This window comes from Pinus tabuliformis, chromosome 7 (assembly GCF_031772625.1).
Source record: "Pinus tabuliformis cultivar Carrire ecotype Pingquan chromosome 7, CPIR1, whole genome shotgun sequence".
NCBI lineage: Eukaryota > Viridiplantae > Streptophyta > Pinopsida > Pinales > Pinaceae > Pinus > Pinus tabuliformis.
Genome location: NC_142293.1, coordinates 591,579,047 through 591,594,436, shown reverse-complemented (window position 1 = coordinate 591,594,436; position 15,390 = coordinate 591,579,047). Strand labels below are relative to the sequence as shown.

Below are 15,390 nucleotides of genomic sequence, written 5' to 3'. Positions count from 1 at the left end.
CCTACCCTCTGGAGGTCAGACAAACTCAGCAAAATCCCAGACCTTTTCCTAGAATATCTATGTTTCCAAATAAAAGTATATTGGAGAGATTTTCGAATTCAGAACTGCGAATAATTGGAAGAAATTTAAGTATCTTGGCATCCCTATATGCCTCAAATCTCACTCTCCTCGGGCCGAGCATAAAGGGAAATTAGAGTCATGGGGGACTAGATGGCTAAATATGGAGGGTCAAATTGTTCTTATCAAAGTTGTTCTTACAACTCTTCCTGTGCACCAATTTTCAGCTCTTCTAGCCCCCTAGTATATCCTTCAAAGTTTGGCCAAAGCAATACGAAAAATTTATCGAGGAAGGGGGTAAATCTACAACCAAAAAATTTCATCTAGTCAACTATTCGCGCCCCTAAACTCCATGGGGGCCTAGGTATCTGAGATCCTATCCTTATGAACTAGGCTATAGGAACAAAAGTGTTGTGGAGATTCAAATCAAAGCCAACAACATGGTGGTTGTGGATCTTGCAAGCTAAATATCTTCATTAGGACTCTCAGAGGATGGAGAATCAAAACCAGCCATCTCATCAGGGCTCGACAGTTTGGAAACTTCTCTCTGCAGCTGCCCCTTTAATAAACAAAAGCCTTTGCAAAATCCCAGGAAATGGAGCCAAAACTGATATCTGGGCAGATTCAACTATGAATCAACCGCCATTGCAAATCCTATCTACTCTCATTCCTCTAAAAAACCATCTTGATGCTCAAAGGAAATCGATGCTTGCTCATATCTCACATTGGGACGACAGGGGTCACTGGACCACATGGAATCTAGAAGGAATTCCCAATCAACTGACGCATCTAGCGGAGACTCTGAAAGACAATCTAGTGGGTTGTGCTCCATGGAATCAGCAAGTGGAAGACTAAATTGGGTGGAAGTCCTCATTCTATACGATTAAAGAAGGATACAAAGATCTATTATTCTCCTCTCAAATGCTTCTAAAGTCCTCCCTCTGGAAAAAGCTTTGGCTTTAACAATGCTAATCCTAAGGTTAACACCTTTTGCTAGTTGTTATCCCACAAAAAAGTCTTGACAACAGAAAATCTAAGGAAAAGGGGTATTCACGGTCCTTCCAGATGCCCCTTGTGCAATCAGCAAGAAGAATTGACTTCACACCTCTTTCTCCATTGCCCTTACACTAAACAGGTTAGGGCAATTGCTCTTGGTCCTCTACTCTCCCGATCCCGCTGACCAAACGATTTTCTTGTCTTCTTCTCCTCCTAGCACAAAAACTACTATGGTTCATTCTCAAGAAAAAAGGCTTTGAAATGATATTGGAATTCTCTTCTCAAATTTCTTTGTTGGCAAGCTTGGTTATCATGGAATCATGTTATCTTCAAAAACTTGCTCCACCTTCCCAATTCCACCGCCTTAAAATCTCTCTCTCTCTCTTTGTGATGAATATGGCAGATTAAAACATGGTACTTTAAACCCCATGCTTGATTCCTTTGAACAACATTGGCTTGGCCTCCTTCTGGATCCCCAAACTAGTTACATTGCTCCCATTCCCAAACCCTCCCCTATTGTGAGACAATGTTACCTCCGCTTGTCGGACCGGGATCTAGAGGAGTGGAAAAGAGAAAAGAGATATTGGATCGTACAATTTGATGAGGCTTCAAAGAAGAACCTAGGGGTCGTAGGAGGGGGAGGGATTATCCTTAATCCCGAAGGAAATATGGAAATGAGTTACTCGTGGGGTCTAGTTTGTATGACTAACAACCATGCGAAATTGTATGGGCTTCTTCTAGTAATAACTCTAGCTAAAGACTTAAATCCTCCTAACCTCATGTTTCTAAGAGATTCTCTTATTTCACTCCAACATCTCCATAACAACTCCTTGCCAAAAGAAAATCATCTCAAGACAATTCTTCAAAGAGTGATAAGGATTTTGGATGGCTTTCAACAACCCTCCCTTTTCCATGTGCTGAGACATCAGAATACAGAGGTGGATCACCAATCAAACCAAGCTTGTAACCTCCAAGCTAGTCAAACTGAAATAAGTGGAATCCATGGGCGGTGAGGCATCCCATGACACCTCCCCGCCTCAAATACTTTTCCTCTCCCCCTAATTATTTTCTAATGATCAGTCCCTCAATTCCAAAATTTGTAATTATCCTCGAAAGAAAGAATAGTCTGGGAGGGCACATCAAAATAGTCAGCGTGTCAAGCAAATGAGAAATGTTGCATGCAGATAAGTTCAGGCTACCCCTCAGGCACGCAGATGGTACCACGATCCGACAATGTCTTCCTCATTTCATCGACCTCCCATCTCATCTAATTATGGACTCCTCTGCAATAGAAATTATGAAGATTTGTGGTGCAATAAATGGCGAAGCATGGGAGCGGCCTTCCCAACTGAATAAATCTATGGCTCCCTGATACTTAAGCATCCATGGCCTTCTTCCCTTGAACCTTCCTTTATCGAATCTCTTTTGAGGGGAATTTGCGTCTGCTTTGTTCATCATAAGCTTTGAGTGGGTCTATTCAGCTTCTGCTAACAGCCCCTGGTTCGGGATTTTGAGAGGTAGCAACCAGTGTCGTAAAACCACTGGCAACTCTTGGATTTTGGGCTCTCGACGCTATTCGTCTGGTCTTTGTCCATCTCAATTAGGCATATAGGTCTCTTCGCCCAGACTCCATAATTGATCTCCAATTTCAGCAGGTAATCTGCCAACCCATCAACTTTAATTTTATTCATATGCCTATCCTTTTTCTTCTCATGGTTCCCTGCCTCTTCTCTGGCAAAAAGCATGATTATATTATGTCCTGGTTCTGGCTCTTTCTCAACCTTGACTTGCTTGTTAGTTTTTGTAGCATCGAATGTGTTCTAACCACGAAATTTGGCGGAGAGGCTAGAATACATGAAATCTCCAAAACCCATAAATTGTTTCTGGAAATTCCACCTAGAAATGACTTAATTAAAATATTAACCTATTTTTTTAATGTTTCCTAAGTCTAAACTTAGGAAAACTGGTTAATTAATCAAAATAAATTAAGTCAAGGTGAGAATAGTCTAGAAACTCACATAGATAGATCCATAAATGATCTAAACCCTCGATTAAGATTTAATATTGGCCATTGGAGTCCCAACAGAAGATATAAGAAGGAATCGATGTGGTGATGGAGAACACACTAGTGTAGATACTCAGTGGCCTAGGCAGTTCCATTTTCTCTATAGCAGAGACTCAACAGAGAAGATAGAGCCAGAGGGTGAGTAGCAGGTGGCAGAGGAGGTCAGCAGCGTTTCCAGAGAAAGTATTCCAGTTTTGGGAGAGGCAATGAGAGGGAGTGTGAAATTCCCAGAGGGCTTGCACAAGCACTGCGCAGAGGTTGACACAGAAGGATCTGCATGTGGCTGGGGGGGCAGTTCCGAAAGCAGAAATTAGTTGTGGAGTAAGGGAAAATTTTCACAATAATTTTGCCAATATTTTTCTCAGATTAGATCACCAGTAGAGCATCTAAACTATTGTACTCAGATTTTCTTCTGAAGAATAATAATAAAACCCTCATCTATTGCACCGGTTTTCCCAAGCTGGGTTTTTCCGTGGACAATTGTCGAAAAACAACTGTGTTAAATTTTTGTGTGTGTGCTAGAATTTCTCAGTTTCCAGTATTTTATTTTCCGCAATATTTTTATGGTGAAAATTGCAGTAGTGATTTATTCATTGTTTGTTGTAGCAAATAAATTGCATAATTAAATTTACAGTTAGGAGAATAATTTCCAATTACTGCGATAGATGAAATTTTCACATGGTATCAGAGAACTTATGTTCAGGTGGGAAGCTCAGAAGTGATAGACAGAAATTGACCAGATTTAGAGGGAATTTGGCAACACGATTTCTAGATCTGCGTAGAGGCTGGCTTAGCAGTTCGAACTATTGGGTAGAGGGTTCGATTTTTTTCTATGCAGATGGCACGAAAAATTCGCAGTGCCTAGAAGCAGTTCCAGTGGGTAGTAGAAACACAGGAAAGAAGTTCCAGTGAACCAAATCAGACTTTCGCTGAGCAAATTCGTTGCTTGGACACAGAGCATTTTGCAATAGTTTGGAGTTGCAGAATCAGCGTCGGGTGGAAAGAGGAATAGCACAGAGTAAATTCTTCAATATGGCCATGGACAGAATTGACATTCAGGAAGCTTCATATTTGTCTTCCAGGTTGGAGGATGAATTTGCTTGCTTGTCAAGATTAGCTTCACAGGGTGTCTGGTATATAGACAGTGGAGTATCAGCTCATATGACAGAGGTTAGAGAATATTTCTCTAGCTACAAGGAGGAGCAGATGGACTTCTAGATTACGATGGGAAACAAAACGAAGTGTACTCCAGTAGGGAGAGGTACCATCAATTTTCAGAGGGAGTCGGGAGCAAGCACCAACGCTACAAATGTATTGCATGTGTCAAGATTGGGTATGAACCTGATTTCAATATCCTAATTACAGGATAAGGGATATGATATCCACTTCATAGGGAAGAAAGTGTTTGTCAAACACTCAAGCTGGAAGAGGGTAAGACAGATTGGAGTTCGAAGCAACAGATTGTACAGATTGCAACTCGACTCTCCAATGGCACTAATAGGCAGTAACAGTAGCAGTGGGAAGGAACTGAATGAGTTATGGCATAGGAGAATGGGACATCTACACCGTGGAGCACTAATGATGCTCAAGGAAATAGTAACAGGGGTTCTAGAACTTGGCACAAAACACGATGATGTGTGTTGAGGATGCGTAGTTGGGAAGTATGCTAAGGCAGCGCTCCCAAGAAGTGACAGCAGAGGAAATGGTGTGTTAGGACTTATACATTTAGATATTTGTGGCCCAATGTCCACTAGAGATCTCCAATGTCACAGGGTTCGCCAAATTTGAACCTTGAGGTTCGAAATTCGGCGAACCTAAAATTTATCTTCAAGTTTGACTTAAATTCGATAAATTTTGAATAAATTTGCTTTTCATATGCTTTTGCTTTATCTTATGTTACAAGTCCGCAGTGTTTTAGTTTTACTTCGAATGTCTTTTGATTTTAAAGTCTCATTTAAATTAAAACTTATTTCGCCCCACTAGTTTGAATTGGGTCGTCGGGCATGCGAACAAAGGGTTTCTATGATAGATGATATGGTTATGTATATTCAAATCTTTAAGTGTAAAGAAAACAAAAATGCGCAGAGTTATCACTGTAATCAAAACATGCCCAGACACATTTTGTATGAGGGTGATAATGCCTAAAAGAAAAAAATAATTGTATGTAAAGTGTGTGCCAAGAGAAAATCGATAGTGCTACACTAGCACAACGTTATGGATTTTTAATCAAATCACATTAAAATAGTCGTATAATTTACTTTATACATACTCTTTGATATATGTTTAAAAAAATATATATTAATATTATTTTTAATTATATATTAAATTTAATTAAATTTTAGATTTTTTAATATGGATATGGTTAAGATAGCTTTATAATTAATTTACACAATATATTGTTTTATATTAAGAAGATAATATATTAATATTATAATGGGTTATATCTTAACTTTAATTAAATTTTATGTGAAAGTTAATGATTATATATATAATAAAAAACTTAAATTTCATATATATTCGAATTTAATGATGAACCTCAGGCAAACCTTATTAGAAAATTCAAATTCGAATCGAACTTAATTGTTGTCGAACTTGAACTCGAACCCAAACCATGTGACATAGGAGCTCTCAGTGGTGTCGAATACTTCGTCACCTTTATTGATGACCATTCCAGAAAAACCTGGATCTACTTCTTGAAGACCAAAGATGAGGTCTTCGATCGTTTCAAAGAGTTTAAGGCTCTCGTGGAGAATGCAATAGGGAAGAAGATCAAGGTGCTTCGCTCAGATAATGGTGGAGAATATATTGATAAAAGCTTCACAAATTTTTGCGCAAAGGAAGGCATCAAAAGAGAATGGACAACTCCGTATAATCCACAGCAGAATGGGATAGCAGAGCGGAAAAACATAACCATAGTTGGGGCTGCAAAAGCTATGTTATATGACCAGGATTTTCCCAGGTTTTTATGGGCAGAAGCATGTAACACAGCAGTGTATATTCAAAACATGACTCCTTATAGAGCATTGGGGAAGAAAACGCCAGAAGGGGTCTTCACAAGGAAGAAGCCAGAAGTTAGTCACTTCAAGATCTTTGGCAGCATTGCTTATTGCCACGTGCCAAATGAGAAGCGCACCAAATTGGATCAGACTGCAGAGAAGGGGTTTGTCGTTGGGTATAGCGAGACTTCCAAGGCATATAGGATCTACATTCCTAGTAATAGGAAGATTATAATAAGACGGGAAGTAAATTTCATGGAAGATCGAGCTTTCAAGAGATCTTGTGAGATGCCTGCACATGATCAAAATCAACCAGTTGAAACTCCATTGGTCCAGCAACAAGGCCAACCAGTGGGACAGTCACAGGGATCTAGTACAGTAACTAGTACTAGCATTTCCCCAAGAGCAGGGAATCTCATGAGATCTCAGGAAACAAAGCAACAGGGCAAGACGAGGAGGAGCTAGTAGAACCTCCCATTATTAGTGGTCGCGCCAACACAGAGGCTCGTCAGACATTGAGAGATGCAGAGGAGTTTGTTGGAGCTCCTATGATGAGCAAAAGAGAGCGGAAGCAGCTTGACAGATATCAAGCATTGCTAGCTCAGGTTGCAGAACCTTCTAGCTTTCAGGGAGCCACACAATATCAAGGGTGGGTAGATGCCATGGTAGAAGAATACAACTCTATCATGATGAATGATGTTTGGGAGGTGGTGCCAAGGCCTGATGACAGGTTAGTTGTAGGTTCTCGATGGATCTACAAGATCAAGTATGTTGTAGATGGCAGTGTGGAGAAGTACAAGGCTAGGTTTGTGGCAAAGGGGTATGCACAAAAAGAAGGGATAGATTATGAGGAGACCTTCGCTCCAGTTGCCAGATACACCTCTATTCGGTTAGTTATATCCCTAGCAGCTCAGATGGGATGGCAGATTCACCAGATGGACGTCAAGACAACATTCTTGAATGGGGTGATAGAGGAAGAGGTGTACATTGAACAACCAAAGGGCTTCGAGACTCATGAAAAGCACATTAATGTGTGCAGATTGAAGAAAGCTTTATACGGGCTCAAGCAGGCTCCCAGGGCATGGTATGGTTGGATCGACAGCTACTTGCAGCAGATGGGATTTGTCAAAAGTGACACAGATCCCAACCTTTACTATTTGATGGTAGAGGGTGAGCCACTCATCCTAGTATTGTATGTGGATGATCTCTTCTTGACAGGATCATCAAGGCTCATAGAGGACTGCAAGAGGAACCTGGCAGCAGAGTTTGATATGAAGGATTTGGGGTTGATGCACTATTTCCTAGGATTGGAAGTGTGGCAGAAGGACGGGGAGATCTTCCTTGGGCAAGGAAGATACGCTACAGACATTCTGAAGAGATTCAGAATGCAGGATTGTAGACCCATGTCTACGCCCATGATCACCAACTGGAAGAAGATAGATGCATCAGATGACAAGGATGTTGACCCCACCTTGTATAGACAGCTTATCGATTCTCTCATGTATCTAGTCAACACTAGGCCAGATATTTGCTTCGCAGTCAATACCCTCAGTCAGTTTATGGTAGAACCGAAGAGGGTACATTGGGCAGCAGCGAGGCATATTTTGAGGTATGTGCACGGCACAGTCAAGTATGGGTTGAGATATACCCAAGGGGATGATGTTAGACTATGTGGATTCACAGACGCAAATTGGGCAGGCAGTTCAGTGGACAAGAAAAGTACCTCTGGGAACTGCTTCAGCGTTGGATTAGGGATGGTTTCTTGGTGTAGCAGGAAGCAGAAGTGAGCAGCACTGAGCTCTGCAAAAGCAGAATATATGGCAACAAACACAGCTACGTGCGAAGCTATATGGCTTCGAAACTGCTAGTAAGCTTGTTCAGGCAGAGGATGGAGGCGACCAGTGTCTACTGTGATAATCAAAGTTGCATTAAGCTCTCTGAGAATCCAATGTTTCATGACAAGTCAAAACACATAGATATTCGATGTCATTTCATCAAAGATTGTGTACACCGTAGAGCGGTCCACCTACAGTATGTTCCCACAAAAGAGCAGGTTGCAGATATACTCACGAAAGCTCTAGGGAGAGCTAAGCTCCTCTATTTCAAAGAACAGATGGGTATGGTGGAGAACCCGTTTCAGTAGCAGGGGTAGATTATTTAGTATGCTTCTCAGTTGCAATAGTTGCAGTTGCAAAAACAACAAATGAGAGGGAGTTGTAGTATAGATGCAGTGTTGGCAGCAGTATGTCAGTGTCAGCAGCATCAGAGTTGCGCAGTAGCAACCAAACATCAACAACATGACAGGAGGTGATACAGAGATAGGGTGTCGTTGTGCAACACTAGAGGAGAACACAATCCATGCTAAGAGGGAGTGTTATTTTTTGTAGCATCGGATGTGTTCTAGCCACAAAATTTGGTGGAGAGGCTAGAATACATGAGATCTCCAAAACCCATAAATCGTTTTGGGAAATTCCACCTAAAGTTGACTTAATTAGATTATTAACCTATTTTTTTAATGTTTCCTAAGTCTAAACTTAGGAAAACTGGTTAATTATTCATAATTTATTAAGTCAAGGTAATAATAGTCTAAAAACTCACATGGATCGATCCAGAAATTATCTGAGCCCTCAATTAATATTTAATCTTGGTCGTTGGAGTCCCAACAAGAAGCTGTAAGAAGGGATCGATGTGGTGATGGAGAACAAACCAGTGCAGATACTCAGTTTCCCAGGCAGTTCAATTTTCTCAGTGCAGAGACTCAGCAGGGAAGATAGAGCCAAAGGGTGAGTAGCATGTGGCAGAGGAGGTCAGCAACATTTCCGGAGGAAGTATTCCAATTCCAAGAGAGGGAGTGTGAAATTCCCAGAGGGTCTGGCAAGCACTATGCAAAGGTTGACTCGGAAGGATCTGTGTGTGGCTGGGGAGGCAATTCCGGGGGAAAAATTAGTTGTGGGGTGAGGGAAAATTCTCACAATAATTTTGTCAGTATTTTTCTCAGATTAGATCACTAGTAGAGCATCTAAACTATTGTACTCAGATTTGTTGCTGAAGAATAATAATAAAACCCTCATCTATTGCATCGGTTTTCCCAAGTTGGGTTTTTCCGAGGACAATTGTCCAAAAACAACTGTGTTAAATCTTTGTGTGTGTGCTAGAATTTCTTAGTTTTCAGTATTTTATTTTCCGTGGTATTTTTATGGTGAAAATTGCAGTAGTGATTTATTCATTTTTTGTCGTACCAAATAAACTATATAATTAAATTTACAGTTAGAAGAATAATTTACAGTTACTGCAATAGATGAAATTTTCACATTGCTTACTCCTTTTTGTCATCTAACTAAAGGTGTGCCACTAGACTCCCGTTCCTATATGCCTCTGGTAACTTGCAATCCTCCTCTAGTGCTCTATCCCTATGTATTATGATTGTGCTCCTCTCTCTCCCCAGAGCAAATGGTATTCTAGGTACTCAACCTTCTCCGTGTGATATAGTTGACCTCAAATTAAAGTGTTTTTGTCTGAGGGATGCCATAATTTTTTGGGTTTTTCCTCTTCTTTGGGTGGCAATGAAGACACGTTGGGTCTTATTTGGGTTCTGGGATCACCCAAAACACTCATTGTGCCCCGATCAGGAAGAAACCTTGAATTTGGATATCATGGAAACTAAAATGAAATTTCAGAATCAAATGAACTTCGTCATCAACCTAATGAAAGAAATACATGAGCTGAAAATCAACATGGCTCACTAAGCAGATGAAGTTGATGCGCTACACCAACATATTGAAGCTCTTCAAGCCCAAAATTCAACCAAGACAAGCACCAATGCTGAGTCTAGTGCTTCTAGCAGACGTGAAGGAAATTTTCTTCTAGACCTCAACAAGCCTTTAGTTGAGGATCCCAACTCTCTCTTTTGATGAGCTCAAAATACAAATGTGCTTTCCTTCGACACTTAGTTGTTGTATGTCTTCAAGTTAGAATTTTGGAATCAGTAGAAATCTCCTCTCTAGAGGATCAATTTGAAAGAGCAATCATGTACTCCACTTCCCGAGTATCTGCTGCGTCTAGGCGCAAATTTAATTCAATACTACTCATTTCTGTGTAAAAAGAAGACTCCTAAGTACCCTTAAGTAGGGGGCTAGGTTAGAAATCTAACTTTGCAGCTATCTTTTGCAAATCTTCTATAACGTCTACCTAGTTCCCCTACTAGAGCTATAACTTCCTCTGACAACTTTACCGAACAATCCCTTGTTGGAGTTTTCCTCATACATGTGTTCTTCAACCACTCTAATACTGTATGATGCAGCTGCAGACTATGTCTTAGAGTACAATGAAATTAATGGAAGCAACAACAAAAATATGGCATCCATTTAACAATCAAAATTTAAATTATTTCTTAAACTACCAAATAACATCACATAATCTTATTCCATGAACAAAACTCATAAACTCAGTTCATGAGCAAAAATTGCCAACAACAATAATTCATTATTTTGACTATTGTCTGACAAAATCAATATTAGTCATAGGCTTGAAGCCTTTATTTCAACCACAATTCTCTTACAGCCAAATAACCAAAGGCAAATGCCAAACATCATTACACAACTAAACTCAAAATTGAAACAATTCAAAAGCAACAAATTCATGGCCAATGCCAAACAACAAACAACATACATCAAAATGAAAGCAACTAGCTCTATTATCAACCTATTCTTGGACCTCTTTATCTTGGATATGTGCTATGCTTTCCTAAGTTGCAAGGTTCCTCGTGCTATTGAGTTGTCAAAACTCCAGGGCTAAAACTTCGAGCTCTCCCTCAAGCTATCCCAAGCTTCTGACTATTAACCTACTCCAAGCTACCCACAAATGAATTTGGATGATCCTTTCATTGGCTCTATAACTAATTGGAATACACTAATCAAAATTGAACATGTCAACTAGGTCCACATCCTCACTAACTTGACCATGTCCACTAATGTACTGGAGTAGCACAGCTATAAACACAGACACATTTCAATTCTCAAAGCAAGGGACACTTAAATCCTCGAAAGGGAATTATATTAAATCATTCCCATGTGTTTTTCCATTGTACAAATGGTCCCTTTATATAAGAATACGTGATCATAATAAATATATTATAATTGGAAATTTCATTCAAACCAAATGCATAACTATCTCAGTAACTCTCTCCACAATATCTCCATAAACCTCTCAACAAATCTTAATCCCTAACTTCCCTCATTTTTCATCATCTCTATTTTATACGTAGATTTCTAGAATTAGTCTACATCATTACAAATCCCATCATATTATTTCATGATCACAAGTAGGAATTATTTCATTATACTCCCTTTAACGAATACTTGTGATTTCACTACACCGTCATCATCTTTGGTCTTCTCTAGTCCTGGTTTCGTCTTAATTTTCTATGCTTTTTACCTTCACCGCTCTCTGCAGTCTTTAGCCTTCTGGTTTTTTGCCTTCATCCTCATTCATCTTCTTGTACCCGCAAAACATAAATATTGTTAAAGTCCATATTATTAAGTTACCATCCACTGGAATACATGGATTGCCAACCAGCCGTTGTATTCATCGGTTCTCTAGGAAATTCTTTCTCATACATAAATCATCAACCAGCCTTCCATAATACGCATTCATATATGTACCTTGTATTACCCCTACATCATCATACTAATAATCCTTATCTTAGATTTTTGGCTTACCGTAACCATGCTCTTGATGCTTTCGCATCATCAACTGGGTATACATCATCACTAATAGTGTACTAGAATTATTATGATTGGGTCTCTATGTCATGATCGCTTTACCCTTTGCTAAATACTGGAATTCAACAAACCTGAAAAACTGGAATGGAAGCATTTATAGGTGATGCAGAACAGCCCATACGCAAAGCATGCTCTTGCATCAATTCCACAACTGCATTAGTTCTGCAAACCCCTTACTTCTCAAGTTCATAGACACATTTTGGCTCTAATGTCATTATAAATTTTCAAAGCATACATACACAGAAGACAATATAAAATTCAGATTGAGCTCTCTATTGATTTTATCTTGCACAGAAATACATATTTATTATATAAAGGTTGTTCCACTATTAGACAGGTAGGGAAGAGAAGAGAATTATCCTCCATCCAAGGCCAACACAAAATTGTTTTTTCCCTTTAAAATTGACATGCACTTCCAAATTAACCCTACTTTTAATTTAGCAATGTAGAGCAACAATCTAAATGTAGAGCAACAATCTAAAGAGTCATACAGTGATATGGGGTTTAATGGTAAGTTTCGCTGGGTGAAACCCACGAGATGAGGGTTCAAATCTCATTGAGTATATATATGACCTGTTGTGTCTTGGCTAGAAGAGTAGGCGACCCCATAGTGGACGTCTCGGCTCTTGTTGAGGCATAAGTTTCCTGCTATTGTGCGGCTTGCAGGCGGTTGCACGTAGCCTAGGTTTATAGTGGCAGCCAGTTAGATTTGATCCTGGGTCTGTTCAGGATAACTCTCACCAGTTACCGATTATCCTAGATTTAAAAAAAAACAATCTAAAGAGTCACCTCGTGGGATGACCGAGTGGTTGGTATAATGGGATGTTATTCCCTCCACCCGGTTTCAAATCCCATGGGGGACATCTTTAGCTCGTTGTGATAAGGCTTAAGGAGTAGGCTCCCCCACCCTCGTGGAGTCTCAGCTCTTGCTAAGCCATAAATTCCTGGTATATCTGGATTACGGGCTGCTGGATATACTTCTTGGTTTTGGTTTTACAGTGGCAGCCGCTAGGTTTGATCTTGGGCCTCACCCAGATTACTCCAACAAGTTACTAATTCACCATGGTTGAAAAAAAAATGAGTTATAATCTTAAAAAACAACTTTGACAGATTGCACTTGGGAGATATGTAGCAACAGTGTTCATGAAGTTGGTTTGGTATAACTATTCCAAACTTTCTACGCAAACGACTGGTTACAAGTTCAGCTACATTACAGTGCGCACTAAATAGACAATTTGTGGACTCAATACCTGCGTGCACTTGGGAAACGTCGGCAGGATAATTTAGATATTCTGTAGAAAATAATATAGCACATTCCCGTTTATTATGCATCACGACATGTTTACTATTGTAGGGTAATATATTTCTGTGAAAAACCTGGGTTACTGATAAGAGCACGCGAGAAAAAGGGAGCAATAAACAATGTGAGAAAGACAGCAACACCAGAAAGATACAAGATACTTGCCATAACGGCACATGCTTTACATTAAATGTCTTTAATATGCAGAGGAGTAAATAGACGCCGCTTTAAAAAAGGAAGTTCAACCCAATACTATAGCTTGAAACCACTGATCAAATCAAACATTGATAATGAGAAATACAATATAAGATTCACAATATGCGTTTTCATCGACATCATAGTATGCGTTTTCATCGACATCATAGTTTATTGAAATCCTGATATATATATGCCACATATTTTGACTCTCGAGTTATTCCCTGCTCCCTTGAGTAGCTTGAACCCACACTCATATTGCCCACATTGTCGCCCTAAAGCCCAATGTGACAGGCACAATTGCAAATTAATCATAACATACATTTACAATCTATGGTTAAATTTATCATTCCTCCTTAACAATGTTGTATTGCCACTCCATCAGATGGCATGTACAAAACATCAATATGCAGTTGTTGAGCCTGCCAATAAACAGCCCTCAACTACAGATTGTTCTTAGCCCCCAGACCAGAGGCTTCAAACACCCTAATGGTAAAGTTCATCTAAGTCCTTATGACAGCCTCAGATATTTAACAGGACCTAGATGAGTAAAATGGGTGCCAATAACTATGCTCAGTACGATTTGCAAATTATTTCTATTGATTGAAGCATTCGCCTGCCCAACAAGCATGAAAATATTTGGAAAGCACAATGAGGATATGGAGCCACCAAAATATTAGGGGCACAGGATCCTGAAAGGTCTTACGTGAGCTCAGGTAAAGTCCTGGTCCTGAGCTCTGCTTGGGTAAGGTCCTGATCTTACCATATTCGTGTTGCTGAACTTGTTGGAAATTCAAATTGGATAAAACACATTCAAGAAAAATATACGAATAAAGTTGGGAACTGCTTACTTCTTATAGGGGAAAAATCCTTGTGGGTAGACTTCAACTCCACATTTCCATCGATAGCAATCTGTCGTAACTCCACAGAGGAAGAAGGCTTCTCATCGTCTGTTTGTGTCTCCCATTGATTATATAAAATAGCTGGGCCATTCTGCCATTCTGCTCCATTCCCCACTGCCTGCAATAGATCACTGCATGCAACTGCTCGGCAATGCAGAGTCTTCCGAAACTTCAGAGAACACCCAAATTCTAAATGTGCAATCTCTCTTTTGCCCGGAACTGCAAACTCACAGAAGTCCACACCCATGCCCAACGCAGACGAAGGGCATCTTGAGTTCAAGGCCATCAATACAACCAATGAAGAATTCCCAAATGCTATGTGGGTATCATCGTAATGTGAATGTACAACAGAAATTGTAATCGAGTTGTCTTTAAATTGCTCAATTTGCTGCTGTCAGGTCTAATCTGTCAATAAGAGTAGCTTAACCCCTATCTTCACACAGTTCCAACTTCCCAGTACCTACTACACATAAACATGTGACCTTTGATAGCCCCACCTAACTCCATATTGTGAATTTCCTAAAATTGTAAAATAATAATGGCACATGACTCTCAGTCAATTCCATGCGTGAAAAAGCAAAATTTGCAAAATTACAGGGGGTTGATGTTTGAAAATGATAGATGAGTGAAGATCATTGTTAAAAGTTTAGACTTTTGTTGGACAAGATGAGATTTATGTTTAAATTTTATTGAGAAGCTCCTTGGGCTCATATGGGAGTTGTACTAATAATTTGACAAAGTAGTGATGGGATTTGTCTGTCATCCTTGACCAGACTGTCGATGGTTGCGAAATTTATTTTATAGACTTCCAATTGGAAGAACGGTTACTCATAATGATGGACCAATTTCTACTGTAATTTCCTGTACAGCGTAATGCGGTTGCGAGTTAATTGGTAAGCTTCCAATTTGGAAGAATCTACTTTTACTCATAACGATGCAGCCATTGCTACTGTGATCTGTGATTTTTTATGTATGTATTATTATTATTAGTTAATTTTAAGGTCAGGCTAATCCAGACACTACACTAAATTAGTGTACCAAATTGATGTATGAGAGTCAGAGTGCACCAAATTGATGTATGAGAGTCAGAGTGCAGTTT

At 39.6% G+C, this 15,390-nt stretch overlaps 1 protein-coding gene across 3 annotated transcripts in view; it reads right to left on the bottom strand.

The window, feature by feature from the left end:
* The window catches only part of LOC149248819 (arogenate dehydratase 2-like), a 57,796-nt gene extending 43,034 nt beyond the window's left edge, over positions 1 to 14,762 (bottom strand). Inside the window, exon 1 of one of the 3 annotated variants that reach the window (XR_016266701.1) lies at positions 14,241 to 14,762. Coding sequence is in view for 1 of the 3 variants with exons in the window: in XM_089458555.1 (XP_089314681.1) it covers positions 14,241 to 14,577 (337 nt within the window). In the remaining 2 variants the exon portion in view is untranslated. The remainder of the gene's footprint in view (positions 1 to 14,240) is intronic. The other 2 variants (XR_016266702.1, XM_089458555.1) reach the window with 2 other exon arrangements.
* Positions 14,763 to 15,390: the final 628 nt, after the last annotated feature.